Below are 27,566 nucleotides of genomic sequence, written 5' to 3' on the forward strand. Positions count from 1 at the left end.
ACCAGTTGGGGCATCCTAAATCTGGACACTCCAAATCTAGCATACAAGTCCTACAGCTGGTGACTTTGACCATCTTGAGGGGGGAGTCGAGTCTGGTACGGGCAGAATCTCTGTTGCCAAAGGACTTGGAGGAAGAAAACCTGAATCTTCCCTCCACGTCAGTTGCATTTGAAGTGGCATGAGATCTGATCACCATGACAGCTCAATATCTGGGCCTACAAACGGCCATGGACCCATGGTAGTGCCTGCTACCACGGCACCATTGGTTGCTTCTGCTATGGCACAGATGATGACACTGTACCCCATTAGACATGGGGCTAGCTATGATGATTGGCTGTTGCACCACAGCACAGCTCTCCCCCCCCCCCCCCAGTATTGGGATCTGTTCCACTCTGGTTTGTGTTGGATTATGAATTGGAGTCAGAATCTTATACATCTATGCAGTCATTATTACTCCAGATCCTGGCACTGCTCCAGAAGTAGCTCACCCCAGCCAGTGCCACAGATAACCTGGCCTCCACAGTGGCAGGTGCTGGTGCATTGGCACTTCTGGACCCTGGGGGCCTAACATCAGACCTGGCTCAAGGGTGGCTTTGATAGCCTCAGTACTCTTTGGGATTCCATTTGTTATATTGGTCTCTCTAGATCCAGAGGTTGCTTCCAAAGAAACAGATCTGGGGTATTCAGTACCACAAATGGGTTCTGCTGTTGCATCTACTGTGCTTGTGAGAGGAGACACTGATGTGGAGGCACCCCAAACTGCCCTGGGGGCTAGTAGGGAGCCAGAAGAGCAAGAGGAATCAATCCTCCCCTAGGAATCATCCTTTTCCTTGCCCATCAAGGCAGTGACACGGACAACTCTATCCATGATGGACACAAGGCCCCAGCAGGGTCTCATTTGTTGGGTGGCGCACAACTTAAATATGCAGGCTGAGGACTCGACCCACTGGTTGACATACTGGCTTCAATCTGTCCCTCAAAAGCTCTGCCCCAATAAAAATTATTATATATATGGCCAAGATCTTTTGGCAGACACTAGCCTCTATCCTACCAATGGCAAAAAGAGCAGAAATTTGGTATTTTGTCTCACTGAAGGGGTAGGAGCACCTCTTCAACATCAATATTTCTGACAGGGGATGTGTGGACTCCACCAACCATAAAGGAGCAATAAGGGCAGCCAGGTCCCCAGTCCAAAGACCAAGGAGGCTAAGAAGCTGTATCTCTTTGGTCACAAGGTATATTCAGTTGGGGTGCTCCAGCTTCGCATTTTCAACCAACATCTAGTGATCAGCTGGTATTCTTACTAAAACTCCTGGGCCTCCTTGTCAAAGTTTCAGGAGTTGTTGCCTGTGGACTCCTATTCAGAGTTTTCTGTGATCCTAGAGGATAAGGTAGTGGTCCAGACCTCTCTCCAAGTGGTCCTGGACTCTGCAGACTCCATTACATTGATCAAAGCTACTGCAACTATTATACACAGAAGCTTGTGGCTCCAGGTGTCCAGAACACCATTCAGGACCTCCCTTTTGATTGTGCTAGTCTATTTGAAGAACAGAAGGACTCACAGTTGCACAGTCTGAAGGATTCTAGGGTGACCTTTGAGTCCCTAGGAATCCATCTCCCAATCCACAAGGGAAGCCCTTCAAGCCCCAATATTCCCTATGCTTCTACTCGTGGGGCATGAGAAGGACTTCAACAGAAACTGTGCCAGGAATAACAGGAGACAAGTCCTCCTCTGACCAGAGCCACAGCTCATCCAAACAGGCCATTGACCATAAACCTAACTTTTGAAAGTGCACCCAAGGATGGAACACCAGTCCATCTCTCATCCTTCTCCCCTTTTACAAACCATCTATCCCATTTCTACTGTGCTTTGGCATAGTTTACCTCAGATTGCTGGGTCCTGAGCATGGTAGGGGTGGGATATTCTATCCAATTCTGTTTTCTCCAGGCCTCCTATTCTTCCCTGTCCCTCTTCATGGGACGTTCTCATGAGCAACTCATTTTACAAGAGGTGCAAGCACTTTTCACTCAGAGCAATAGAAGGGGTTCCTCATGAATTCAATGGAAAAGAGTTTTACCCTCGATGCTTCCTCATCCTCAAAAGTGGGTTCAGGCCCATCCTAGATCTATGAGCCCTCAACTCATTCATGATGAAAGCAAGATTTTGCATGGTCACCCTGACCTCCATCATTCCTTCCCTGGATCAAGGGGAATGGTACACCACCCTTGGCTTGAAGGATATATAGTTCTTTATCTCCATTATTCTTGTCCCCAGATGATTTTTCTGTATTTTGGTCGGTGCCCAATGCTACCAGTTTGTGGTGCTCCCATTTGGGCTCTTGATGGCCTCTCAGATATTCAGCAAATGCATGGCAGTTATGGCAGCCTTCCTCAGCAAACATCAAGTCCATATGTTCCTGTACCTGGACAACTGGCTCATCAAGGCTAAATTGCAAATAAAAATAGAGGAACATATGGCCCTCATTGGTGCTGTCTTTCTTAGGTTGGGTCTCATGCTGAACGTGCTCAAGTCCACTATAATGCAAGCGCAGAGAACAGAATTAATAGGTGTTCATGCAAGCCAGGGCATCCCTAACTGAGCCTCACTTTCAGGCCCTCAGAGTAATTATTGTTTCCTCATAACTACCACCAGAAATTGCATGAAACTTCTGGGGCATATGGTGGCATGCACTTATGTGGTCCATCATGCCAGGTTTCATATTCATCCCTTTCAAACAACTTGTGCAGGCCCATTTGGGTCTTATTAAATAGAATGATCATAGTCAGTCCCCCACATTCTAGACTCCTTTGGTTGGTGATTGCAGGCACGAGTGGTCTGTAGTAGAGTACTTTTTGCCAAACTACAACCCTCTGTGAGGTTAGTCGCACATGCCTTGGGTAGGGAGCACACCTTGGCACCATCAGGACATATGGACCCAAGCAGGACTGTCACTTCATATCAGTGTTAGAGAGCTGAGGGTGGTCTGTCTGATGTTCCAAGCTCACCTTCATGGCAAGCATGTGAGAGTACCAACAAATATACCACAGGAATGTTCTAGATAAACAAGATGGTGCTCATTCCTCTCCCCTGTATCAGGAAACCGTCATGCTGTGAGACTTCAGTCTCACAGTCTAGCCACCTCTAGGTGTCATACCTGCTGGGATCTCTGACTGGGCCCAGTCTGCTAGTTCCTTCTTTCATTCGATAGGCACGAATGGACCCTGAGAGCAACAGAAACTGTTAGTGGTTCTGCTCTTTCCTGAACCACAACCTGTTTTCCCTCACAAGTGCGTTTCACTTGTTGTGTGTGAATCATCTGCTCTATTGCATTCCCACTCTTTCCTCTCGTACGCAGTGTCCTCCTCCAAGTATGCCAGCACAGGATGTTGTTAATCCGTATAACACTGGCATGACCCCCACCAACATGAGTTCACACTGTTGGACCAGACTGGTGTGACAGAGCCATAGCCCTTCTCCTGTTTCCAGACTTAGTCACACAAGACCAGGGGTGAGCAATAATTTTGGTGGGGGCCTCTCCAAGATTTTGGAAAGTGGTCAAGGGCTGCACTTTTCTGTGGATGAGGTGCAGGGTTTAGGATGGAGTGCGTGTGCAGAAGGGTGCACAAGGTAAGGGACTGGAGTGCAGGAGGGTGTGAGGTCTGAGAAGAAGTTTGAGTGGAGGAAGTGGTTGTGACCTGGATCGGGATTGGGGTGTAGGGTCAGGGAGGGAGTATGGGTGCAGAAGAGGATTTTGGCCTGGGGGAGGGGTAGAGGAGGCGGTAGAGGGTCTGGGAGGGAGTTGTGACCTGGGGCAAGGGAGTGCAAAGGGTTTGGATGGTGACTTGAGGGAGGCCGTTGGAGTGCAGGAGGAGCAAATGTGCCAGATGCAGGATTTGGCTGGGAGGTTTACCTAAGTGTCTCTGGCCAGCAGTCCTGCAGCAACCCCAAAGCAGGCTGGACTCCCTGCTTGCTGCAGCACCAAACTGCTTAAAACTGCAGGCTGTTCCCTCTATGTGGCTTTCAGCTCCAGGCGGTGGGAGAGGCTTGTGCTGCCCCTGTCCCAAGGCCAATCTCTCAGCTCCTATTGACTGGTTGTTTCTGGCCAATAGGAGCTAAGAGATTGGCTGGGGTCAGTTCCTATTGGCTGGTTGTTTCTAGCCAAAAGGAACTGAGGATTGGGTTGGGGATGGAGAGATCACATGAAGCCTCTCCTTCCCTCCAGAGCAGAGAGCCACATGGAGCAACCCTCCACTTAAAACAGTGGCTGCTATGTGCCTGAAGGTCCCAGTAGGGTGATCTGCAGGCCGGATCCAGTGCCTTGGTGGGCCAGATTCGACTCACAAGATATATGTTGCCCATCCTTGCACAAGACTATGGATGGTGTGGCATTCCAACCTGGGACGTACCTCTACCTCATGGCACAGAAGCTCCTTGGTTAACCCAGTGTGAGCTTCAATGCTCTGAATCAGTTCAGGAAGTCCTACTGGGGAGTAGGAAACCCTCCACTTGAATCACTTACCTGGCCAAGTGGAAGTTCACAATTTGGTCTATGCAGAAGGATACTCCTGTACCAGAAACCCTGAGCCTGTTTATTTTGGAATACATGCTTGATTTGAAATGGCAGGGATCGACAATCTCTTCAATCTGTGTTTCTTTGGCCACCATCTCTACATTTCACCTAGTAGTGGAGGTGATATTGGTCTTTGGAAACCCGATGGTAGGCTGCTTCTTTAAGGGACTGGATACACTGTATCTTCAGGTGAGGCAGCCTCTCTCCACTTGGGACCTTAATTTAGTCCTCGCCAGGCTTATGGGCCCTCCCTTTGAGCCTATGGCAACATGTTCCTGTCTTGGAAGGTAGCCTGCCTTATGTCCATCACTTCAGCCAGAAGGGTCTCCAAACTCAAGGTGCTGTCATCTAATCCCCCTTACGGTTTTTTTTTTTATGACAACAAGGTAAATTCCATGTAAATCAGGACATTTTCCTTTCAGCATTCTTCCCCAGGCCACATGCAAGTAATAGTGAATGCATGCTTAATACCCTAGACATCAGGCATGCTTTAGCTTTTAACACTGAGTGCACAAAGCCCTTCCCACAGCTCTTCATTGCTGTCACAGAGAGAATGAAGGGGCATTCTATATCTTCCTACTGCATCTCATCCTGGATCACATCATGTAACAGGTCTTGCTATGACTTGGCCAAGGTTCTGACCCCGGCATTGAGGGCACAATCTACAAGAGCAAAAGCATCATGAATCATTTTCCTGGCACAAGTTCCCATTGACAACATATGCAGGCAGCTATAGGTCCTCTTATGCATACCTTCACTTCACATTATACAGTCTTGCAACAGTCTAGAGATTATGGAGCCTTTGGTAAAGCAGTACTGCAATCCGTGTCCAGATGAACTCCAAACTCTCCTCTGAGACACTGCTTGGGAGTTATGTAATTGGAATGGACTTGAGCATGCAGTTGAAAAAATTTACACCTATTTTTTGTAACTGTTGTTCTTTGAGATGTGTTCCAAATCCTACTGCCTCTCCTCTGTTATTTTGGCAAGAAAGAACTGAGCAGGTGGTGGGTTGTCAGGGACCAATATACACTATCATGTGTATCACTCCAGGGGGCTCCACTCTTGACCCAACTGGTATGACTAGAGGATAATCTTCTGACAATCATGCATGCAACCTGTGTGGACCTAATTGGAAAGGACATGAGCAACACATCTCAAAGAACAGCAATTATGAGAGGTAGGTAACCATTTTTTTGAGCAATGAATTGCAGACACAAATATTAGAAAAAACCTATCTTCCTGGTTTACATCAACAGGTCAGAATGTTGGCCTTTTAAGTGCTTATATTAGTGTCCTTATTAATGTAGTTAATTGAAGTGCAGTTGTGTTACTTTGGATTTACACTAGCATAGCTAAAATTGGAATCTGACACTTTTGTATCACAATCTTAGTCATTTAAACATATTCTTTCCTACTTAATATGTTGCAAATCTACATAACTGAAGGCCATAATGTAATGAGAATAATTTTCAAACCTTTATAAAAGTTTAATAGTGTGTTTCTTTGTAAACATATTCTTTGTTTCCTGTCTCTAGGCTGTAAGAAAACTTAATTCAATGCTTGATACCATGCCTCGAGAAACCAGAAAAAAAAATATTTCCACGAAGGAAATGTTGCTTGTCATGTAATTAATTTATGTTTACTATACTTTGACATAAGTGTATTGTTTACATAACTGAAGAAATTTGTTTACACCTGACTGTTATTTGGGGCTATTTATAACTGTACAAGTATAAGCTCTATTCAAACCATGGTTGCCTTCCTTGCTTCATAGCACAAGGAGATTCCAATATAGTCCATGCAGGGAATTCATCTTCGGATGCTCCGATCTTACCTTCTCTCAGTCCACCTCACCTGATTGTCTTAAAATAAGTGGTTCTTGAAAATCACTTCTGAGGAATCTTTATAAGTGTACTTATTGGATGGTGATTGTTCATCCAGGGAAATGTGATGAAAGGTCTGCATAGCCAAAAGAGAAATTGACAGGCTGACAGGTCAGAAACAAAAGTGGAACTGTGGCAGAGGAAGAAGTTTGGATTGAAAATACGCATTTTCTATACAGTCCAGATTCTTAATTGGAGCAGCAAGTAATATCATGTGTGGAGTGAGAAATGAAAGACATAGAGAGTTCATTTGTATGATTCTTGAACAAAATAGATGCCTCTTTTGGTGTTTCAGGTGCATTAAGGGTGCTCACTGAACATTTGGCCTGTAAATTCCTACATTTTAAAATTACTAATTTGTTTGGAACTGAAAGCACTGCTGTTTCATAGGTGATATATTGCCCCCTTGGAGTCAATAGGAGGACTACCAATAAGTTCAGTGGGACAAGGATTTCACTCCATATTTTAAAGGTTATAGTCACTGATACCAATACAAGCTTTTCTTATATAGTTTTATATTACTATTTTATTTGGGTAGAACGGAATCATCTATATCATGTTTAATTCACAGGAATGACATGGGAAAAAGAATTTTAGATGCTGGAGGTAAGCAAAGAACCTCACTTAAGAGGTTCATTATTAAACTTTTGTTTTGATGTTATATGTTCATTAAAAAGCCTGGCAATAAGAAAAGGCAGATTAGTTGTATTCAGTCATCTGAAAAATGTGTTATTTACAGAATGGCAGTTAAAATTGGAACATATGCAGTATTTAGATTGAAATAGTGTGGACCTTTGAGGACTATTATCTGTCAGCTCAGGTTAGAGAAGGTTGAGGGTCAGTTTGTCTTGCAACAGCTTTTGGTGGACAATAAGGTGATATACAGCCACCTATGATCTTCTCACCTTCCAGATGTTTGAGTGCTGTTCTGAAGTACCTGAGGACATAGCCTGTAATACTTCTTTTTGAATAGTAGTTTCTCAGTGCATTATATGATGGCATACTATCTAATATCAATATGAGAACATCAAAATGTACTTTATGATCTTTTAAGTGGAAATAGTTTTGATTTTTTTATATCCGCCCTTCTATTCAACAATATTAGTTTGTTTCCTACATATAAACTTCTAAGAAGGGCATTCTATTCAATGATACTGTTCCCTTAAAATGTATTTTATAGACTATGACTTGCAAGTAGCCATTACTGAAGCTTTATGCAGAATGACATCAGAAAAACAAAGAGGAGAACTGGCACGCCAGTGGTTTTCTATGGAGTTTGTGACCAATGCATTTAAAGGAATTAAGGACTCTGAGTTTGAAACAGTAAGTTGTATAAAAACACTAAATATTTTCAGAGGGAGAAAATGTCACATTACTTAAAATTGCTCTACTTCTTAATAGGACTGCAGAAAATTTCTTAACCAAGTGAATGGAATGCTTGGAGACAAAAGGAGGTAATGAGTATTGCTAATTGTTTTCTGGTTTTGTCAGAAAAAAAATTAAAATGAATTCTGAACTATAACAACACTAGCAAATGAATAGAATGCTGCTGTGTGCAAAAACTGCAAGGTGATATATATTCACAAAATATTGTGGCAGAGCTCTGACTCTTCCCATGAGTCGTGTGCTTCTGGCGGACAATATTCAGTCTTAGAGGCTTGCATGACCCTCCACTAAGCCTTTTTTTTTTTTTTTTTAAAAGAGGCAAGGGTCACAGCCTGCTAAGCCATACTCAAAGGCTAATCTATAGCATGGGTGAAACCCATTTATAGTCCTTGTCTCCCTATCCAGGTACAGACTCTGTAGGGGCATAGAAAGGGTTGGGAGAACCTGGGCCTGCCCACTATTCTAGGTTACGGCCTAGGAATTTTAAGGCAACGGCAACAGATGGGGTTTGTTCTAGGGATGTTAGATATTGTGTAATTGAATAATTGTGCATGAAATCTTAGCAGTTACATGACTATTCGATAGTCCTTGGGGCGGGGCCAGCAGCTAGTGCGCTCCCGGGGAGCCCCTTACCATCCTGTGCTGCTGCCTCTATCAGAGGTAATAGTGTGGGGTAGAAGATAGGAGCTGGTCCATGAGGGGAGCCAGTTTAAAAACCAGCTCCTCATGTAGACTGGCTGCTTGCGGTGGGTCCAAGCTCCCTCTGGACAGAGGCTGCTCTGTGGGGGGTTTGAAAGAAGCAGCAGCACAGGGAGGAGGGCAGTGGCAGCGGGGGGACAGACTTTGAAGCCAACTCCCACCACACCATCTAGTGCAGGGGTTGTTAACCAGTGAGGTGCGCCTCCCCCAGGGGAGGTGTGAAGGGGATATACAGGGGAGGTGTGAGGTGTCTCCCAGAAAATTTATCACAATTGCCTTCTCATTAGATAAAATTTTAAAGTTTAGATTCCTTCATAATTAATATTATGAATTAAAATTATAAACATTAATTTCTTATTAACTTCTAGAGATCGGCACACTACAATAGCAGTGCAAATCAATCAGGCCTATGTGACGACACTACAATAACAGTACGCGAGCATTGCTGACTTTCATCTTCAAATATTACATAAATGTGTTAGGAAAAGGTTCAAAGTAAAAAGCTCATATTATTCATTTAGGCATTGTAATGGGGTTCACTCACCCCAAAGCACCACCAGCTGTCAGACTTGGGAATTAGCTTGGATGGCTGCATCCAGCTGGTTCTCCAGGTCCCAGGGTTCAGGCAGGCTTTGGGGTTCGAGCCGGGCCTTCAGCTCAGGCCAGTCCTCTGAATCACCAGGCGCCAGTAGAGCCTTGGGTTCCTCTAGGTCAGAGGGTAGCCCAGCTTGGCCAGGCCTCAGTGGCCCAGCCAGGGAAGCCTTCACTGGCCTGAGAGAAGGCAACTGTGGGAGACCCAGGCCAGGTCTCAGCCTCGTCAGCCAGGAGCTCTGGGCAGGCCTCTGTCTCCCTCAGAGGCTGGGCCCCAACTGAGCTCCCTGGTAGAGTTCTTATAGTCCTAGCCATGCCCGTTATCTTCCTGTCAGGTGAGGGGGTGGGGCTAGTCTGTACACAAAATGGCTCCCAGGGGGGTGTGAACATGAAATTCACTTTCAGGGAGAAGTGTGAAGGTAAAAAGGTTAAGAACCCCTGATCTAGTGCCTCCCCTTCTCCCCCTGCTGCTCCTGAAGGAGGCAGTAGGTGGGGGCAGGCAGTTCCATGGAGCCAGCACTCATCAGGAGCTGGCTTTTAAGCCTGGGTATATTAGCTCCAGCCTGTCCCCGTCACCCTTTGCACTGCTGCCTCTCTATCTTGATTGGCCCCAAGTGTTGCTTGACTCCCTTGGCTCTAGAAGGCTCCTAATTAGCTCCAGATGTACCATCTGGCCTGATTGTCCAGATTGATTCTGGAAAGTCCTTGCTGGTTCCAGGTCAGCCCCTGCCAGTTTACCCAGGGAACAAAGACCTACATCATCTAGGGCTAACATATCTCCCTTTGAGTACTTTCCTGTAGCCATCTGGCCTGACCCTGTCATACAACCTCCCCTACCCGCGCAATACCATGGGTTTGGGCAGCTTGGGTTGTTGTGCAATGATATCGTGACAGACCATCTGCATTGCCATTATGGCTCCTGGCCTGGTATTGTATGGTGAATTGGAAGGGTTGCAGGGACAGAAACCATCTGGTCACTCTTGCGTTTTTCTCTTTGTTGCACTGCATCCACTGTAGGAATGCATGGTTGGTCATGAAGGTAAATCATTGGCCCAGTAGATAGTCCTAGAGTGCCTCCATAGCCCGCTTCATGGCAAGGCAGTCCCTCTCAACTACCACATATTTCTGCTTTCTTGGTAGGAGTTTTCTACTAAGGTAGAGATTTGGGTGTTTTTCATCTCCAACCATCTGCAGTGCCCATGAAAGCTCATAATACCATCTACATGTTTTGTTAATCTTTAAGGTGCTGCTAGACTATTTGTTGCTTTTTAAGTTTTTCCTGTTACAGACTAACTTGGCTACCCCTCTGAAGCATTTGCAATAGGGTAGCTCACAGGCCTGTCTCGGATACATCCATCTATAAGATGAAGTCTTTATTAAAGTCTGGAGCAATCAATACTGGATAGCTGCTGTAGATACGCAAATGCTTTCTCTGCTGTATTGGTCCACTTCATCATAACAGGACCTCAGGCTTTTAGCAGGTCTGTCAGGGGACTTGCTCTGGTGGCAAAATGGGGGATGTATCATCAATAGTACCACACTAACTCCAGGGATGCTCAGCCTTACTTTGGGTTGGGCCAATTTTGGATGGCCTCCAACTTGTTCATTTGGGATTTAACCATGCCCCTTCCAACTATATAGCCAAGGTATTTAGCTTTGGCCAGTGCTATAGCACACTTGGCTGGCCCAATACTGCCAGGGTATCCAATACTGCTTCCACCTTTTACAGGTGACTCTCCCAGTCAGGGGTATGGATAATCATACAGTCTAGTTACACTGCTGTTTAACTGGTATAATGAGGTAGGAGCTTGTCCATGAGATATTAGAAAGTGAAAGGTGCCCCATTTAATCTGAATGGAGAACAGTATATTGGAATAGACGCTCGGGCATAGAAAACACAGTTTTTTCTTTTGCATGCTTGGCTGGGGGGATCTGCCAATATCCCTTTGTTAAATAAAGGATGGTTAGAAAACAGGCATTGCCCAGGCAGTCAACCAGCTCGTCAATGAGGAGTGTGGGGTATGCATCAAATTTGGATACCTCATTCAGTCACCTAAAGTCATTACAGAACCTGGCTTTGGCACCAAAACAATTTGGGCTAAACTATTCACTGTGGGACTCCTTGATGACTTCAAACACCAACATCCTCTTTACTTCAGACTTAATTTCTTCTCTTTTGGACACTGGGACCCGATAGGGTCTGAGTCTTACCTTGACTCCAGGGTTTGTTGTAATGATACACCTCAGTCATTCGGCCTGGTTTAGTGGAGAAAATGTCCCAGTACTGGCTGATCATCTCAGCTACTGCATTTTTCTGGTGCAGCATCCGGTCAGGGGCTATTTTGACCTGGTTAGGTGAGATGCCTTCCTGGGTTGGGCCCTCTTGGATGACTATACATGCCTCTTGAGAGTGCTATGGCTTCAGGAGATTCATGTGGTAAATTTGCTCTTCTTGTTGGCGTCCAGGCTATCACACCTTGAAATTCACTTCCTCTATGGATTCAAGCACCAGATAGGGCCCTTGCTATTGGGTCAAAAGTTTGCTTTCTTCAATAAGTATTAACACCATCATCCAAGCCCCAGGCTAGAAATGCCAAACTTTGGCCTGGCAATTTAATGATCTTGCTGGGTCTCCTGTGCTTTCTCCAGATGTTCCTGTACATTTGGGGTGACCTAAGCTATTCGTTCCCTTATCTGTAGAACACGTTGTTCTTCTTTGAGTAGTGTCCCCGTGGGTGCTCCACTGTAAATGTCGTGCTCCTCCTGGTACAACAGATCAGAGATTTTTAGTAGCTATAGTCAGCCAGATCACGTAAGTGCAGTTGGAGTCTCACGCTGTTCGCGCCTTCTGCCTGTTGCGCACAGTCCAGCTCCTGCCGGTTCCTCTAAACTGTCCTCGATTGGAGACGGTGCTCCTCAACTCTCCTACAACTCTCCTTGTTTGTGACTGTATTTCACCTGTAAATAGTTGAAAGTAGAGAGAGAGCTGCTAGCTTACAGTTAGATAGTTAGTATTCATTAGAATAATAAAAAAAAAAAAGTGAAGCAGTGTGAGTCTCAACCACTTCCACAATGCCTGGATCCCCAGGTTTCAAGAAATGTAGCCTTTACTGCAAAGCCATGCTGGCCTCGGATGGCCACGCGGCATATATTTGCTATCTGGGCGAGGCACATGTGCCACAAAAATGCACCCATTGTTCTAAGTTGATGGTGAGTACGTGAAGGGATAGGGATGTGTGCCTTACGATGATCCTTTTTGATAAGGTGCTTCAACCTCCTGAGATTACATCACAGCCGCAGTCTACAGTGCTGCAAAAATGCAGAGCGTCATCCCGAGATGGGCTCAGCCCACAAGATAAGGTCATCTCCAACACGCTCTGCCTGCTGCTCTGCCAAGCAGAGTCAGTACAGGGGATAAACCGAGGTCGGCGTCGACACTACATATTCTGGCAGATCGGACTCCTATTCCAGCATTGGCACTATCAGCACCTCCTGCACCGACAGCCATGACACTTCCAGCGCCGACAGCTTCCTTGGCGCTTCCGGCGCCAACTCCCTCAGTGCTAACGGTAGGCGATAGCACCGGAATGGCACCAAAGAAAGCCACGGAAAAGTCAGGCGTATGGTGAAGCCTGATTTCACCTTCTCTGACTTTTTTCCCCACCACTGTCTCCTTTACCCCCACCACAAACTTTTCCTATGCTGAGTACCCGACAATACCATCACAGGGTCCAGCCACACTCTCCTCAACGCTGCCCTGGTCTCCATATTGGGAACTGTACCTGGAAGATGCAAGATACTATGGGAGGCACCATTTTCTCTCTCTCTCTCTCTCTCTCTCTCTACCACCTTCCTCAAGAGTATGACCCTATTTCTACTATTCGCCTGCACGCTCACCACGCTCCCTGTACCATGCGTGTCATACTAGTGTTGTGTCTTCCAGCAGACCATCACATGTCAGTACACATTCCAACCATTACTATTGGTACCACCATAGGCCTTACTACTCCTCACATCATTACCAGTCACATTCATACTGGTCTCCATGTTGCTGCCATTCACCCAGTTATCAGTGCCCTCCCACTGAACTACAGGAACAGCATCCGCCAGTCTTTCCACCACAGAGTCCTTCCATCCATGCCCAACAATCAGAAAGCTGCTCCTCCTCTGGTTCCAAAGTAGACAACCAACAACTGGACACTTCACCTACAGACCAGTCCTCATCCTCCCCGGATGAAGCGGTCTTTCCTGGAGATATTTCCACTCCGGATAACCTGAAGCAATTTCAGGAGCTGTTTAAACATGTTGCGGAAAACCAGGAGGTCCGGCTGGCGGAAGTGCAGACTAAGCAGTATTGATTATTGAAAAATTTACAACCTCAACATCGCTCCAAGATCACACTTCCTATTGACAAGGTGATCATGGAAGCCGCGGAGGAAATTTGGCAAGCTCCAGCCTCAGTACCGCCAACAAGTAAACTTGCGGACAAGAAATTCTTCGTGCCTTCGAAAAGACTGGAGTTCTTGTTCAGTCATCCACAGCTGAATTCCCTTGTTGTGGACCAAATTTTGTATGCAGCTTCCTCTTCTCCTAACTAAAAGCATGCTCAAGGCTTGGTTGTGTAAAGACAATTAGAAGCCCCAGGAGTGAGAGTGGCCACTGGGGGCAGTGAGCTCGCTGGGGAGAACTGCATGCAGAGTGTCCACTGGGGTCAGCTGTACCACCAAGGGAATGGCCAGCAGGGCTGGGGATCTGCCATCTTGCCAGCCAGCCAGCACACCAGTAAGTAGCCCGCCTACCCCAAACCCTTAACTTCCCCACCCTTGTCCACAATTTTGGAGGAAAGAACAGGCCCCTGGTCCATGGGAGGGCCCTGGGGGGGGGGGGTGGAGGACAGGCCCTGGGCAGGCTGGAGAGGTGGCTGCAAGGTGGTGGGGGGAGGAGGATTAGGCTTCAGGCAGGCTGTGGAGCTGGCCTGTGGGGGGGGAACAGGCCCTTGGGTAGGTTGGGAGAGTGGCCAGGGGGGTCAGAGAACAGGCCCTGGGTGGGCTGTAGGGTATAATCTGAGGGGGAAGAGAAAATGCCCCTGGCCCCCAGCCTCCTGCACACATACACGCTGTGCACATACATACCACACACACATCCCTGGTGCCCTGCCCTGAAGGAGCGTTCGGCACCAGGACCGGTGCGCGCTGCCTCCGAGCTGTCCCGGGAACGCTCTAACCACCCGCAGCGGAAAGAAAAGCCAGCGCCGCTCCAAGCCCTGGCTCCGCTTCAAGCCCTGGCGCCGTAGAAAACTCCGGCGCCGCTTAAGGTGGCGCCGCCGCTCAAACCCTCGGCACCGCAGCACAAGAAACCCCATACGCAGTTGGCACCGGCTGCGACTCTAAACCAGATCTCCACACTGGCGTCGGCAGCAGACAGTGAGATACATCCTCATGAGCCTGCTACAGAACAGCCCCAGGCAGCATCTGACACTCAAAGCAGGCAGCAACATTCAAGCCTGCCTCCCACTGACTACTCACCTGGGAGATCCTTTGCAAGACATTCCCCTCCCAGATCCATGTCTCCAGTGTCTTTGCAAGATGCTCCCTTACCTGATGATGACCGACAGACGACATATTCTTCGCAACACTCTTCGCCAAAGAGGTCTCGCTCCTACTATCATAGGGCTGGACCACAACAAAGCCCATGGCACCCCTATTGGCCTTACCCACCCCCACCTTACCCACCGCAATGGGGGTCCTGGGATTAGTGGGACCCATACAGATGCCGGTCCTCAGTCCACTCCACACCATCCCGAAGGAGCCTGCCTCATCCACAGCCCCTACCTCCCGCAACACACACACAGGAGGAGGAACGAATTTCGGACAATGAATCGGATATTCAATAAACATCACATATCCTGACGATCTAAGTGCCCAACAAGACGATGCAGTTATACCATCAGATACAGTAGCGATTGACGACCTCAAACAATTTCAAGAATTATTCAAGCGAATAGTGACAAGTCAGCATGTTTCCCTCCAAGAAGTACAAAAGAAACAACATCACTTGTTAAAGAACCTGCATCCTACATTGCATAGTAAGATTGCCCTGCCAATTGACGAGGCAATCATGGAAACTTCTGAGGATCTGTGGAAGACACCTGCATCCATCCAAACAACTAAAAAGAAGATTGACAGAAAATACTTCGTTCCACCAAAAGACAATGATTTCCTGTTTCACATCCACAAGCAAACTCCTTAGTTGTTGAATCTACACAGCAAAGAGCAAAATTGCCTCAATACAAAAATGGCAATATGGACAAGGACCATAAAAAGCTAGACTTCTTTGGCAAGAAGATATACTCCTCTTCTACCCTACAACTAAGAATATAAAATTATTCTGCCCTCTTAGCGAATCATGATTTTGATAATTATTCGAAGTTAGGAGAACTGATACCACATCTCCCTGAATCCAAAAGATCTATCTTGAAAGCAATAGTCCATGAAGGCCATACGATCGCTCACACCGCTCTCCAAACGGCAATGGATGTCGCTGACACCGCAGCCAGAACTACAGCTACGGCGGTAGTCATGCGCAGAACTTCCTGGCTACAGTCATCTGGAGTTCCCTGAGAACTTCAGCCCAAAGTAGAAGACTTACCATTCCACAAGCAAAAATTATTTGCAGCTTCTACAGATGAAATGCTACACAACACTTCAAAAACCACACTTCACACATTGGGCATGTACACACCGCCTTTCAAACGCAGACGGTACACCCCATATAACACATACAATTGCTACAGATATGGGCAATACAACCGACCACAGAGGCCCTATGAAGACACTAGGCCAAGACAACGACCTCAGAGGAGGCGCTCTAATCAGGGCCGCCCACCAACTGCTCAGTCCTCCAAGCAACAAATTTGATGTGGTCGAGGGTCTGCAATACCTCCCTCACGACCTAGCAACAATGCAACATGGCCATCTTTTTACCCACCGTTTACGTCCATTCCTTCCACAGTGGGAATCTATAACATCGGACCGCTGGGTTCTAGACATAATTTGAATAGGCTACACCATCCCATTTATCGCTATCCCACCTATCCTTCCCCCTACCCCGTCCCTTTTCAGGGACCACTCTCACAAGACTCTACTAAAACAAGAGATCAATCGACTCCTTTCAATCGGAGCCATAGAAAGAGTACCAGCAGAGTTCCACGGGAAAGGATTTTACTCGAATTATTTCTTGATCGAGAAAAAAACAGGAGGCTGGAGGCCTATATTAGACCTCTGCAAGCTGAACAGGTTTCTCTGGAAACAACGTTTCAAGATGGTCACACTTACAACAATCGTTCCTGCGCTAGATCAAGGGGACTGGTTCGCAGCCCTCGACCTGCAAGATGCGTATTTCCGTGTAACTATCCATCCTGCCCACAGACACTGTCTACATTTAACGCTCGGCCCAGAACATTTCCAATACAATGTTCTCCCCTTCGGCCTCTCATCAGCTCCAAGAGTATTTTCAAAGGTACTAGCAGTCGTCGCTGCGTACCTCAGATGGCAGAATGTCATCGTATTCCCCTACCTAGACGACTGCCTTATAAAGGGCTCGACACGGGACGAAACCGCCTCCATGATAAGTACGACCACATCCCTCCTCAATCGTCTAGGTCTTCTAGTCAACGAAAACAAATCAACATTGCACCCCGTTCAAGATATAGAGTTTATTGGCGCATGCCTGGATTCAATCACAGCTTGGGCATACCTACCTCGACAACGTTTCATAACTATACAAGAAATCATAAGCGTGATGTTTACAACTCCTGCCACACAGTACTTACTTGTCTCCGACTAATGGGACACATGGCTTCCACCACCTACATAGTCCACCACGTTGTCTACATTTTCGATGTTTCCAACTTTGGATAGCAATTGTTTACATCCCGTCATGACACTCCCTCAACAAGACTGTGACCATTCCACCAAACGTTCTTGCATCCTTACGATGGTGGACGGTACCGAACAACCTTCTGGCAGGGGTTCCATTCCAACAAATCAAACCCACTATACAGATTACCACGGATGCTTCCCTCCTTGGCTGGGGAGCACATATGAACGATCAAGGGGTTCAAGGAAGATGGTCCCCATCCGAGACACTACTACACATCAACCTCCTCGAACTACGGGCAGCAAGGAATGCCTGTGCACACTTTGCCTCCGGCATCGCCAATCAGACAGTCTGCATCCTAACGGACAACATCTGCACAATGTTCTACATAGACAGGGCAGAGCCCGCTCCTGCTCCCTCTGCATGAAAGCTATCCGCCTGTGGAACTCATGCATCCGCAACCATGTCACCCTGATAGCATCCTACCTGCCCAGGGTGAGCAACACCAGAGCGGATTCCCTCAGCCGCAACTTCACCTCGGACCACAAGTGGGAGTTACACACAGAGGTCACAAACTCAGTCTTCTACCGATGGGAATGACCATCTATAGACCTCTTTGCGTCTACCCAGAACGCCAAGTACCCCCACTTCTGCTCACGTGCAGGACTTGGCAAACATTCCCTGGGGATGTTCTAATCAAATGGACAGCCCCCCTACACTATGCCTTCCCTCCCCATACCGCTCATCCCAAGAATCCTATGCAAGATCTGCAGGGACAGAGCCCTAGTCATCCTGATTGCTCCATCATGATCCCACCAAACTTGGTACCCATACCTGCACAGACTAGCGGTTCACCCTCTTTATCTACTACCACACCGTGTAGACCTGCTATCTCAGGACAATGGCACAATACTACATCCACAGCTCCATACCCTACACCTTCGAGCTTGGCTTCTCTCTGGTTCTCGGAGATAGAAAATCACTGTTCCCAGTAAGTGAAGGACATTCTCCTCCATAGTAGGAGACAATCAACTCGAAAAACTTACCTGCAAATATGGGCACGATTCTCCCACTGGTGCCAGTGAGCCAAAGAAGAACCCTGTGTCGCCCCACTAAATACCATCCTGGACTACATTCTAGACCTTAAAGTATCAGGACTGTAAATCTCTTCTTTAAAAGTCCATCTTTCTGCAATAGTAGCATTGCATGTCTCGGTAGACGGCTTCTCCGTATTTGCCCATCCTATCACTAAAAGATTCCTTAAAGGGCTCCACAATGTATACCCGCTCTATAAGGCCCCACCCCCCCTTATGGGACCTAAACCTTGTTCTCCACCACCTCACCAGACCTCCTTTCGAGCCACTGGATACAGTACCACTCCTGTTTCTCTTTATGAAAGTCTGCTTCCTATTAGCTGTCACGTTGGTCAGGTGGGTGAGTGAACTCGGGGCATTAATGGCAGAACCCTCCTACACAGTTTTCACGAAGGACAGGGTCATATTTAGACCTCACCCGAAATTCCTGCCAAAGGTCTGTACAGAATTCCATGTCAACGAACCGATCGTATTACCTACTTTTTTCCCAAAACCACATGCTTCACAGAAGGATGCCACCCTGCACATTCTGGACATTCGGAGGGCTCTGGCCTTCTTCCTGGAAAGAACAAAACCATTTCGTAAATCTGAAAGGCTTTTTATATCCATTGCTGAACGTTCCTAAGGAACACCTCTCTCATCTCAACGAATTTCAAAATGGATCTCGACATGCATAGTCAAGTGCCACACCCTAGGCAATAAGCCACTACAGGGCCCACCACAAGCGCATTTCACTCGAGCCACGGCTGCTTCTACAGTCTTTTTGAACAATGTCCCCTTGAGAGACATTTATCGAGCATCAACGTGGTCTTCAGACCATACCTTTGCCAGACATTACGCTATCCTACCACAACTTAAAGATGACTCAGCAGTTGCTACAGGGGTGCTCTCTACCACCGCTAAACACTGACTCCAGCTCCCTCCAGCCATATGTTGAGTATTGCTTTGTAGTCACCTAGAGTGGAGCACCCACGGGGACACTACTCGAAGAAAAAAAGGGAGTTACTCACCTCGTGCAGTAATGAGTGTTCTTCGAGATGTGTCTCCCCTTGGGTGCTCCACGACCCTCCCTTCCTTCCCTCTGCTCGGAGTCTAAATTACTCGGGCGGAGATGAGGAACTAAAAGGGAGGGGGTTGAGCCGCGCGCTACAGAGGGCGGGAAGGGCTCGAGACGCCTTCTGAGCATGCGTGGCTCAACGGGAAGCTGCTTTGCAAAGCTCCGATCTGTGGCTCAGGGCAACACTTCATCTAGAGTGGAGCACCCACGGGGGGACACATCTCGAAGAACACTCATTACTGCACGAGGTGAGTAACTCCCTTTTCCCCTCCTGCACCCATCTCCCCTCCCAGATTGGGCACTTCTGCCCCAGATCATAGTCCCCTCTTGCCCTAGCTCACAACAAAAATCCCTGTACCCCAGTTCCCTGCCCTAGGTCACAATCCAACCCCCTGCACCCCAGTCCAGTGTCCCAGGTCACAACTGCCTCCTTTACCCAAACTCCCTCCCTTACCCCAAGCTCCCTTCTGCACCCAATCTCCATGCTAGACCCCACACCTCCACCATTAATATCATGGAAGAGTGTGGTCCCCAACCATTTTCCAAATTCTTGGGTGGCCCCCGCATCAAAAATTATTGCCCATCCCTGGGATATTGTGTTATTAAATCTAGTATTGTATTTTTCTAACTTCCAGGTAATCTACAGGTATTTTAAAATTATTGCAACCAAATTCTGTTTTTGCTTAAACTATAAGAATGCATTGCAGAGAACTGGAAAATAGTTATAAAAATATAAGTAGCTCTGCCTGAATGGAGTTAGATGAAAGGCGTTGTTAAGGAAACGTAAAACATTGGCCTTAATAAGAAGCTCTACTTCTTCGAGGAGTGTCCCTGTGATTGCTCCACCTTAGGTGTTTGGGCACTGCAGTGCATCTGGCTGAAAGATTTCAATAGGAGTGCTAGTGATAGGTAGTTCGTGCATGCACAGCACACTTCATGTGCCGGGCAGTTAATGCGCATGCGCGGGCTATGATCCCTTCAGTTCCTTCTCTGTCTCCAGTGTCACCGATCAGAACCTGCAGTGTGCTCTGCATTTAGCCACAGATAAGTGGAGAGCTTCTTTGAGCGATGTCCCTGGGGGTGCTCCACATTAGGTGCACTGCCGCCGAGCCCAGTGACAGAGATTTTGACAGCTGTACCCCTGGGCTGCACATGCGCTGGCCGAGACTGCCACGTGCTCCCTAACTGCCTACACTGCACATGCGCGAGCCCCCCCAAGCTCAGTTTCTTCTCTGCCTCCTCCAGCTTCAGATGGAACCTTCATTTCTCCTGACAGCATTTTTTCTCTACTAGAATTAGACCCCTCTCTCATAATTAGCTTGTTTTTTCATTGCAGTTGTTTTAATGTTAGAGTTCTGTTTATGTAAATAGTTTTCTCTCCTTTGGATGCCTCAGTTTAAATTGCGGTGCCACTTTTTTTTTTTTTTTTTTTTTTTTTGCTCAAAAAAAAAAAGGCACCACAGTTGACAATTACAACTAACATAAAGAACTAAAGATTTAAGATGACAAATTCAGCAATGAGGCTACCAGATTCCAACACAAACCGGGTTTTTATATTCCCTGAAAGAAAGAAAGAAAAAACAGAGTAAAAGAACTTTAAGGGAACCTGTCACAACAGAGCCTTTGTTTTGGGGTAGCAATGCCAGGATACCCTGGGTTTAAGCATTGTGTTACTGGGATTGCCTCCCCACAGGTATCTGATGGATATGATGAAAGTGTCTGATGCCTAGGTAAAACTTATGCCTGTAACAAATGTCCTCGCTGTTCAAAATGAAGGCAAGAACTAGACGTGACAGAGATCTCAAGCTGAAGCTTATAATGCTTGAAAATTCTTTAAGACCTGCCTCGGACCCTGGCCAGTCAGAATACAAGAAACACAAAGAAAAGGCACCCTCAAAGAAACAGTCCGCCTCCGTGCCGAATGCAACCCGTCTGCAAAGAGGCTGTCTCTGAAGCGTGTGCTGCCGGTCATATCTGCGGCACCATGCCTCAGCACCTTTGACTCCCCAAGCGTCTCCAGCACCACCGGCACGGTGCTTGCAAGGGCTGAGGAATCCTCCTCTTGCCTTCAGGCTTCCAGCCCGTGCCGAAAGCAGCACATCGGGGAGTAACGCTGTCACTCTGCATTCCAAAGCCAGCACCACAATTGAACGCGCATCCTGCTCTGTACCATCTCCCCGCCCACTCCCTCAAGCAGTTCTGATGCTACTGCTGGGCTTTGCTCACACGGCACCGTCCACGCTGCCACAGCAATATATGCGGTAGAGCAACTTGCTGATCCCCTCCCACCCCTCCCCACACACACTCAGTTCTCCTACTTTGGACAACACCAATTTATCTGTTAAGCCAGCCTCTCCAACAGGTCTATCAAAGCTCTCTTCCTCCTCATAGCGCCTGCATGGCCTTGACAACTGTGGTTCCCATTCTTGACCAGGATGTCCCTCAATGAACCCATCCACTTACGTCTCTTCCGGGACCTCCTCCTTCCACCGTTATCACAGACTAAGCCCCTGAACCTTGCCTCTCTCCACCTCACGGCTTGGCTCCTCGATGGCTCTTGGACATAGAGCTTTCGTGCTCCACCTATGCAACCATGGGACCTCCATCTGGTACTAAAAGCGCTCACGACAGCTCCCTTCAAACACATGGCTTCGTGCTCTTTGCTGCACTTGTCCATGAAGACAGCATTCCTCGTTGCCATTACCTCAGCTAGAAGAGTTGGAGAAATCGCAGTTTTCATAGCCTATCCTCCCTATACCATTTTCTTCAAGGACAAGGTCACATTACGCACCCATCCCAGATTCCTCCCAAAGATACATTCCTCATTTCACCTCAGCCAGACTGTTCACTTACCTACCATTTTTCCAAAGCCCCATGCGAATGACTTTGAAACCAGGATGCATACCCTTGATCTCCATAGAGCTCTTTCTTTCTACTGCAGCACACCAAGCCCTTCCAATCCTCTCCTAGACTCTTTAACTCCATAGCGAATTCTAATAAGGGCAGCTCACTATCTTTGCAGAGACCTTCGCATTGGATTGCAGACTATATCAAACTCTGCTATGAGCAAACCTGAGTGGCTCTTCCGGATAGAATAAGAACTCATTCCACCTGGGCTGTTTCCACTTTTATTGCTTTCCTCAGGAAGGTCCCACTAGCAGACATATGCTTAGCCACTACATGGTCCTCAGACCGGCAGGTATAAATATGCAGGCCACATTTGCGTTCTTACAGGGCCCCCTATCAAATCTCAGATTCTCAAAATCTGTCTTATCCACTGCCTTCCTTCCTGACCAATAGTCCCTGCCTCCTTGAGGAGACATGGCTTGTAGTCACCTAATGTGGAGCACCCATGAGGACATTTCTTGAAGAAGAAAAAGAGGTTACCTACCCATATAAGTATCAGAGGGGTAGCTCTGTTAGTCTGGATCTGCAAAAGTGACAAGGAGTCCTTTGGCACCTTATAGACTAACAGATGTATTGGAGCATAGCTTTTGTGGGCAAAGACCCACTTCATCAGATGCATGTAGTAGAAATGTCCAGAGGCAGGTATAAATATGCAGGCCAGAATAAGGCTAGAGATAACAAGGTTAATTCAGTCAGAGAGGGTGAGGCCCACTTCTAGCAGCTGATGTTCTTTGATATGAGCTTCTCCGTGGGTGCTCCACTACTCTGCCTTCCTTCCCTCTACTTTGGGGTTATGCTTGTCTGGCAGTGGACTCCGGGGTAGAGAAGGAATGGGGTGGGGAGGGAGGTTCATGCATGCTCAGTGTAGGCAGTTAGGGAGCGCGTGATGGTCTTGGCTGGTGCATGCTGGCCCAGGGGTACTGCTGTCAAAATCTCCATCACTGGGCTCGGCAGTGGTGCACCTAATGTGGAGCACTCATGGGGACACTCATCTTATAGAACATCAGTTACTGTAGAAGTAGGTAACCTTCTCCCTGCCTCCCACTTTCCCCTAGCGGGGCTCGCCCCACAGGGACTCTCCCCCTCAATTCCCTCTGCATTTTATTTTATTTACTCCATTTTGAGGAAAATTTTCCTCAGAAACCTCCTGACAACCTTCCCCCCCCCCCACCCAATCAGGCTCATATACCAAAGTGGGCTGAGTTCAAGTGCCATCTATTTGCTTCTTGTATCTTCCATGCCCAGAAGAGCGTTCATTTATCTCCACTGCCTGGGGGAGCACCACAACATGATTCATTGCACTCATTGTCTATTGGTTGGTGTAGAGCTGTGATTGCAGTGAGATGGATTTTAAGGGAGTTCAGGGAAAGGCCCGAGTTCTTAAGCTCTACGATGTATTGCAGGACCGCAGGTAGTGAAGCTGAGGCTGCGTGGGTGCTGGACATCATAAAGAACGGGTACTGCATACCTTTTCTGTCCATCCCAAAACCCCAACCACCCATCCTATCTCTCTTCAATGACCCATCTCATGAGCAGGGCTCGCCGAACCGCGGCAAGCCTCGCTCGCCAGCCGTGCTGTCCAGCGATCTGCGCATGTGCAGATCATTCTGCGCATGTGCAGATCGCCCAAACCCAGCTCTTCCAGGTTACAATTTACTCGCCACAGGTGAGTAGATTGTATTATTTGTTGAGCCCTGCTCATGAGTATATCCTATGCCAAGAAATCGATCACCTGCTCTCCATCAAAGCAGTGGAAGATGTTCCCCATCAGTACTGTAGCAATGGCTTCTATTCCCGGTATTTCCTCATGGCCAATATATTGGTGTTTATATACCTGATAAATAAAGGTTTCTTAAAGGTGTGCAAAACACCTACCTGCCCAACAAACCACCAGTCCCCACCTGGGACTTCAGTCTTGTTCTGAGGGCCCTAACGAGAAAGCCCTTTGAGCCAATGGCAACCTGCTCATTGCTCCACCTCTCCATGAAGGTGGCCTTCCTTGTGGCTATAACATCCGCCAGAAGGTTTGGAGAAATTGGGGCCCTCATGATGGACCTACCATTTACCGTCTTTCACAAGGACACGGTGGTACTTTGGCCTCATCCTAAGTTCATGCCAAAGGTCCTTCCGCGTTCCATTGCCATGAACCCATCAACTTGTTGTCTTTTTCTAAACCTCAAGACGAGGCGCAAGCGACGCTCCATACCCTCGATCCCTGCAGGGCAATCACGTTCTGCATAGCTAGAACCACGCATACCTGCAGAACCAACAGTTTATTCATTTCAGCTGCTGAACCATCTCTGGTACTCCCCATTTCCTCTCAAAGACTCTCCAAATGGATAGTGAAGTGCATAAGAGTAGCATATACAGCCTTTGGCAAAGAACCACCTGCACAACTTTGTGTGCACTTAGCCAGAGCCATGGCTGCATCAAGTGCATATATCCAGGGTATTCCCTTGTCAGATATCTGTAAATCAGCTACCTGGTCGTCCGCCCATACTTTTGCCACCCATTACACCCTTCACACATATCCCTCTAGGGGAACCCTATTTGGTCGCTCCATCCTCATGGTTGTCCATAATGACACTACACTGACTGAAGCTCCTACCTCCAGCAGACACACTGCTTCGTAATCACCTAAGGTGGAGCACCCACAGGGACACCCATCTTGAAGAACCTCAGTTACTGCAGAGGGTGAGTAACCTTCTCTCCTCAAATGCAGTATGAGATTTATAACTGTAAAGAGAGAATTTTCAGAGCCAATCATGGTGATTGAGCTGTTTGCCAAGGCCAAGACCTCAAAAGATCAAAAGACCTGACAACTTGAAAAGGGTTGGGGGAATGCTCTGTGTGCCATGAAGTTGACACACGCAGACTGTACAGCAGGCTTGTGGAGACTGAGAGCCATGGTAATTAATTCTTAGAACTACAGCACTGGAAGGGACCTCAAGAGGTCATCTTGTTCCTAAATAGAAAACAGGCCATAATTTGATCCCCAAGAGAATGGGAGACACTGATGCTAAGTCATGTCTACTTAGGGGCTCAAGAGGAATGCTAAGCATGAATAAAATAATATGTGTATAGGGTTTATTGTTATTTTAATCCTCTTTTTTCTAGGCATTACGTATCTTTTGGGAAAATAAATCATACTTTGTTTTCTAGAAGCTCCTTCTGTGCCCCTAAATAGCGTTATCCATATAGCCCTGCATGGGTACAGAATTGGCATCCACATTTGAATCTGCATCTGCAAAAATGAATCTTGGATAGCCACATCCACATATGGACATAAAGTATATTTCTGTGGATTTGTAGGGTTCTAGTTATCCAGAAGCTGCCAGTGGAAAACCTTTCCAGATGCCAAGCCTATTAGGCCAACCAAGTAATATGGTTAGCAACCGTGAGTAAGGGCTAACCCAAAGGCCATGTTGGAGAATGGCTAGGCCATGAGGACCCATCCCAAAGAGAAGTGGAGGCGCCAGCCTGTCACTTAAGAGATGCACTTGAGGGACTGGAAAAGAAAGGGTCTCAGCAGCTACGTACTACCCGGGGACTCTGGTGTGCATAAATGTAATTTTTAAAATTTTTAGAGGGTAAGTTTTGGATAGTCAACTTTTCTTGACTATCCTGTTGATTCCTTTCAACTCTTTTTCTTTGAAGTGGATTTTTTTTTCAGAGGGGAGGGAAATTAACCTATTTTATGCTGTTCCAGGCTAGGTATAAATTAATATAAATAATTTTGCAACAAGCTATATTGCATATTTTTGTTACAGGGTTTTTACATACCCTTGTTTGTCAGCAATCCTTGATAAACATGAGGTAAGTTACAACTTCATTGTGAAGTATATAGATTTTACGTTAATACAACTAATGCATAGTTCTGTCTATAAGTAGAGAACAACTGGGAATATATAGAGTAAATCAAAGATTATTTTAAAGTGCTATATAGGCATCTTGTATGTGTTTTTAAAAATAGTTTAAATTACCTGCTTTTGTGTTCAATTGTTATAAAAATTATTTTGAGTCTCCTGTTCCTTCTAAGTTAATTTTTTTAAATATATTTTAGCTACAGATACCTTTGGATGAGAATCTTGAAGAATTTTGGATAGATTTTAACATTGGTAGCCAAAGTATATCCTTCTATATTGCAGCAGATGATGAAGTAAGTGACCTTTCATGACCAAGTTGAAAGTATTTTTTTCAAACAAAGCAATCAGAAAAGAAACATTCTGAGCACTGCAGTGAAATTAGAGAGTATATTGCAAACCAGTACAGTTTATTTTAAAATAAATGCTAAATGGAAATACACAAATGGCATCTCACTTATTGTCTTAAAACATAAATATCAAGAGAAAATGTATGGCATTATAAACATATTTTATAATATGTTTATACACACAATTTCCTATGTATGAGTCTTCCTTCAGATAGTGTCATTACTGACTAATCAGTTATAATATATTACAGGGCTACTCACCTTTGGAAGCCCTTGTGGCCACAGTGATACTCACAGCACATGCTGAGGACTGCAACTTAAGTGTGGTTGCATATACATGCAAATATAGGCAAGCAGCTTCTTTCACACTGACGGGCATGAAAACAAAGATTAAGCCTTAAACTGCGGCGCTGGACCCAAACGTGGCCAGTGTAAGCCCATCAGCACCTTTCAGGTTCTGCCCACAAGGCTAAGCAGCCAGCACTTCCCAGTGTCCTGGTGCTCCTTGCACCCCCTCCCTGGGGGCTAGAAACGCTGACACCCGTCTGTTCCAGCCAGCCCGTCCGCTTGCATCTTTAAATGCTCACCCTGTCTGGGAGACATCTCGCCATTGAGGAGCAGGCTCCCAGTGGAGGCCACGTTCAAAGGATCACACCCATGGGCCATGTGTTGAGCCCTGCGTAAACCCAAACTGCGTACACCGCGGGCCGCAAACAAATGGGCCACGGGCCACAAGTGGCCCGCAGGCTGCATGTTGAGTAGCCCTGTTCTATCACCTTCATGCCAGATCTGAGGTCCCTGCCTCCTTAGAATCATACAGTTTTGTTGTCACCTGATTTGGAGTATCTGTCTCAAAGAGGAGGTTACTCACCTGTGCAGTAAGTAACTCAGGATGAGTGTCCCCATGAGTGATCCATTACCCACCCTCCCTCCCCTTTACTTCATAGTTCTGGCCTCTTCAAGGGGTCTCTTTCCAAGGTAGAGAAGGAACTGAGGCACGGGGGGGGAGGGGAGGCTCACGCCTGCATGGTGTCTGCACAGTAGGAGTGTGCAGCTACAGATGCTTGCATGCGTGCCCCAGGGACACTGCTCTGAAGACTCTGATTCTCAGTGGCGGAGTGCCAACCTGATGTGGAGCACCCACAGCGACACTCTTCTCGAAAAATGTCAGTTATGCACAGGTGAGTAACCTCCTCTTTCTGTGAGCTTCCTAAATTTTGTATTGCTACTTTTGCACACTTGCAGTATTCCAGGAAGGACTGTGGGGATAGGCATTTTGGCTTT

The 27,566-nt window shown here is 46.9% G+C and overlaps 1 protein-coding gene across 3 annotated transcripts in view; it reads left to right on the forward strand.

Annotated features, from left to right (window-relative positions):
- SYCP2 (synaptonemal complex protein 2) overlaps window positions 1–27,566 on the forward strand; it is a 142,497-nt gene that overhangs the window by 18,533 nt on the left and 96,398 nt on the right. For all 3 annotated transcript variants that reach the window (XM_075901108.1, XM_075901109.1, XM_014575077.3), the window contains 6 exons: window positions 6,110–6,198; window positions 7,029–7,063; window positions 7,638–7,780; window positions 7,859–7,911; window positions 25,840–25,885; window positions 26,133–26,228. In XM_075901108.1, the coding sequence (XP_075757223.1) occupies window positions 6,110–6,198; window positions 7,029–7,063; window positions 7,638–7,780; window positions 7,859–7,911; window positions 25,840–25,885; window positions 26,133–26,228 (462 nt within the window). The remainder of the gene's footprint in view (window positions 1–6,109; window positions 6,199–7,028; window positions 7,064–7,637; window positions 7,781–7,858; window positions 7,912–25,839; window positions 25,886–26,132; window positions 26,229–27,566) is intronic.

Source organism: Pelodiscus sinensis, chromosome 18, assembly GCF_049634645.1.
Source record: "Pelodiscus sinensis isolate JC-2024 chromosome 18, ASM4963464v1, whole genome shotgun sequence".
NCBI lineage: Eukaryota > Metazoa > Chordata > Testudines > Trionychidae > Pelodiscus > Pelodiscus sinensis.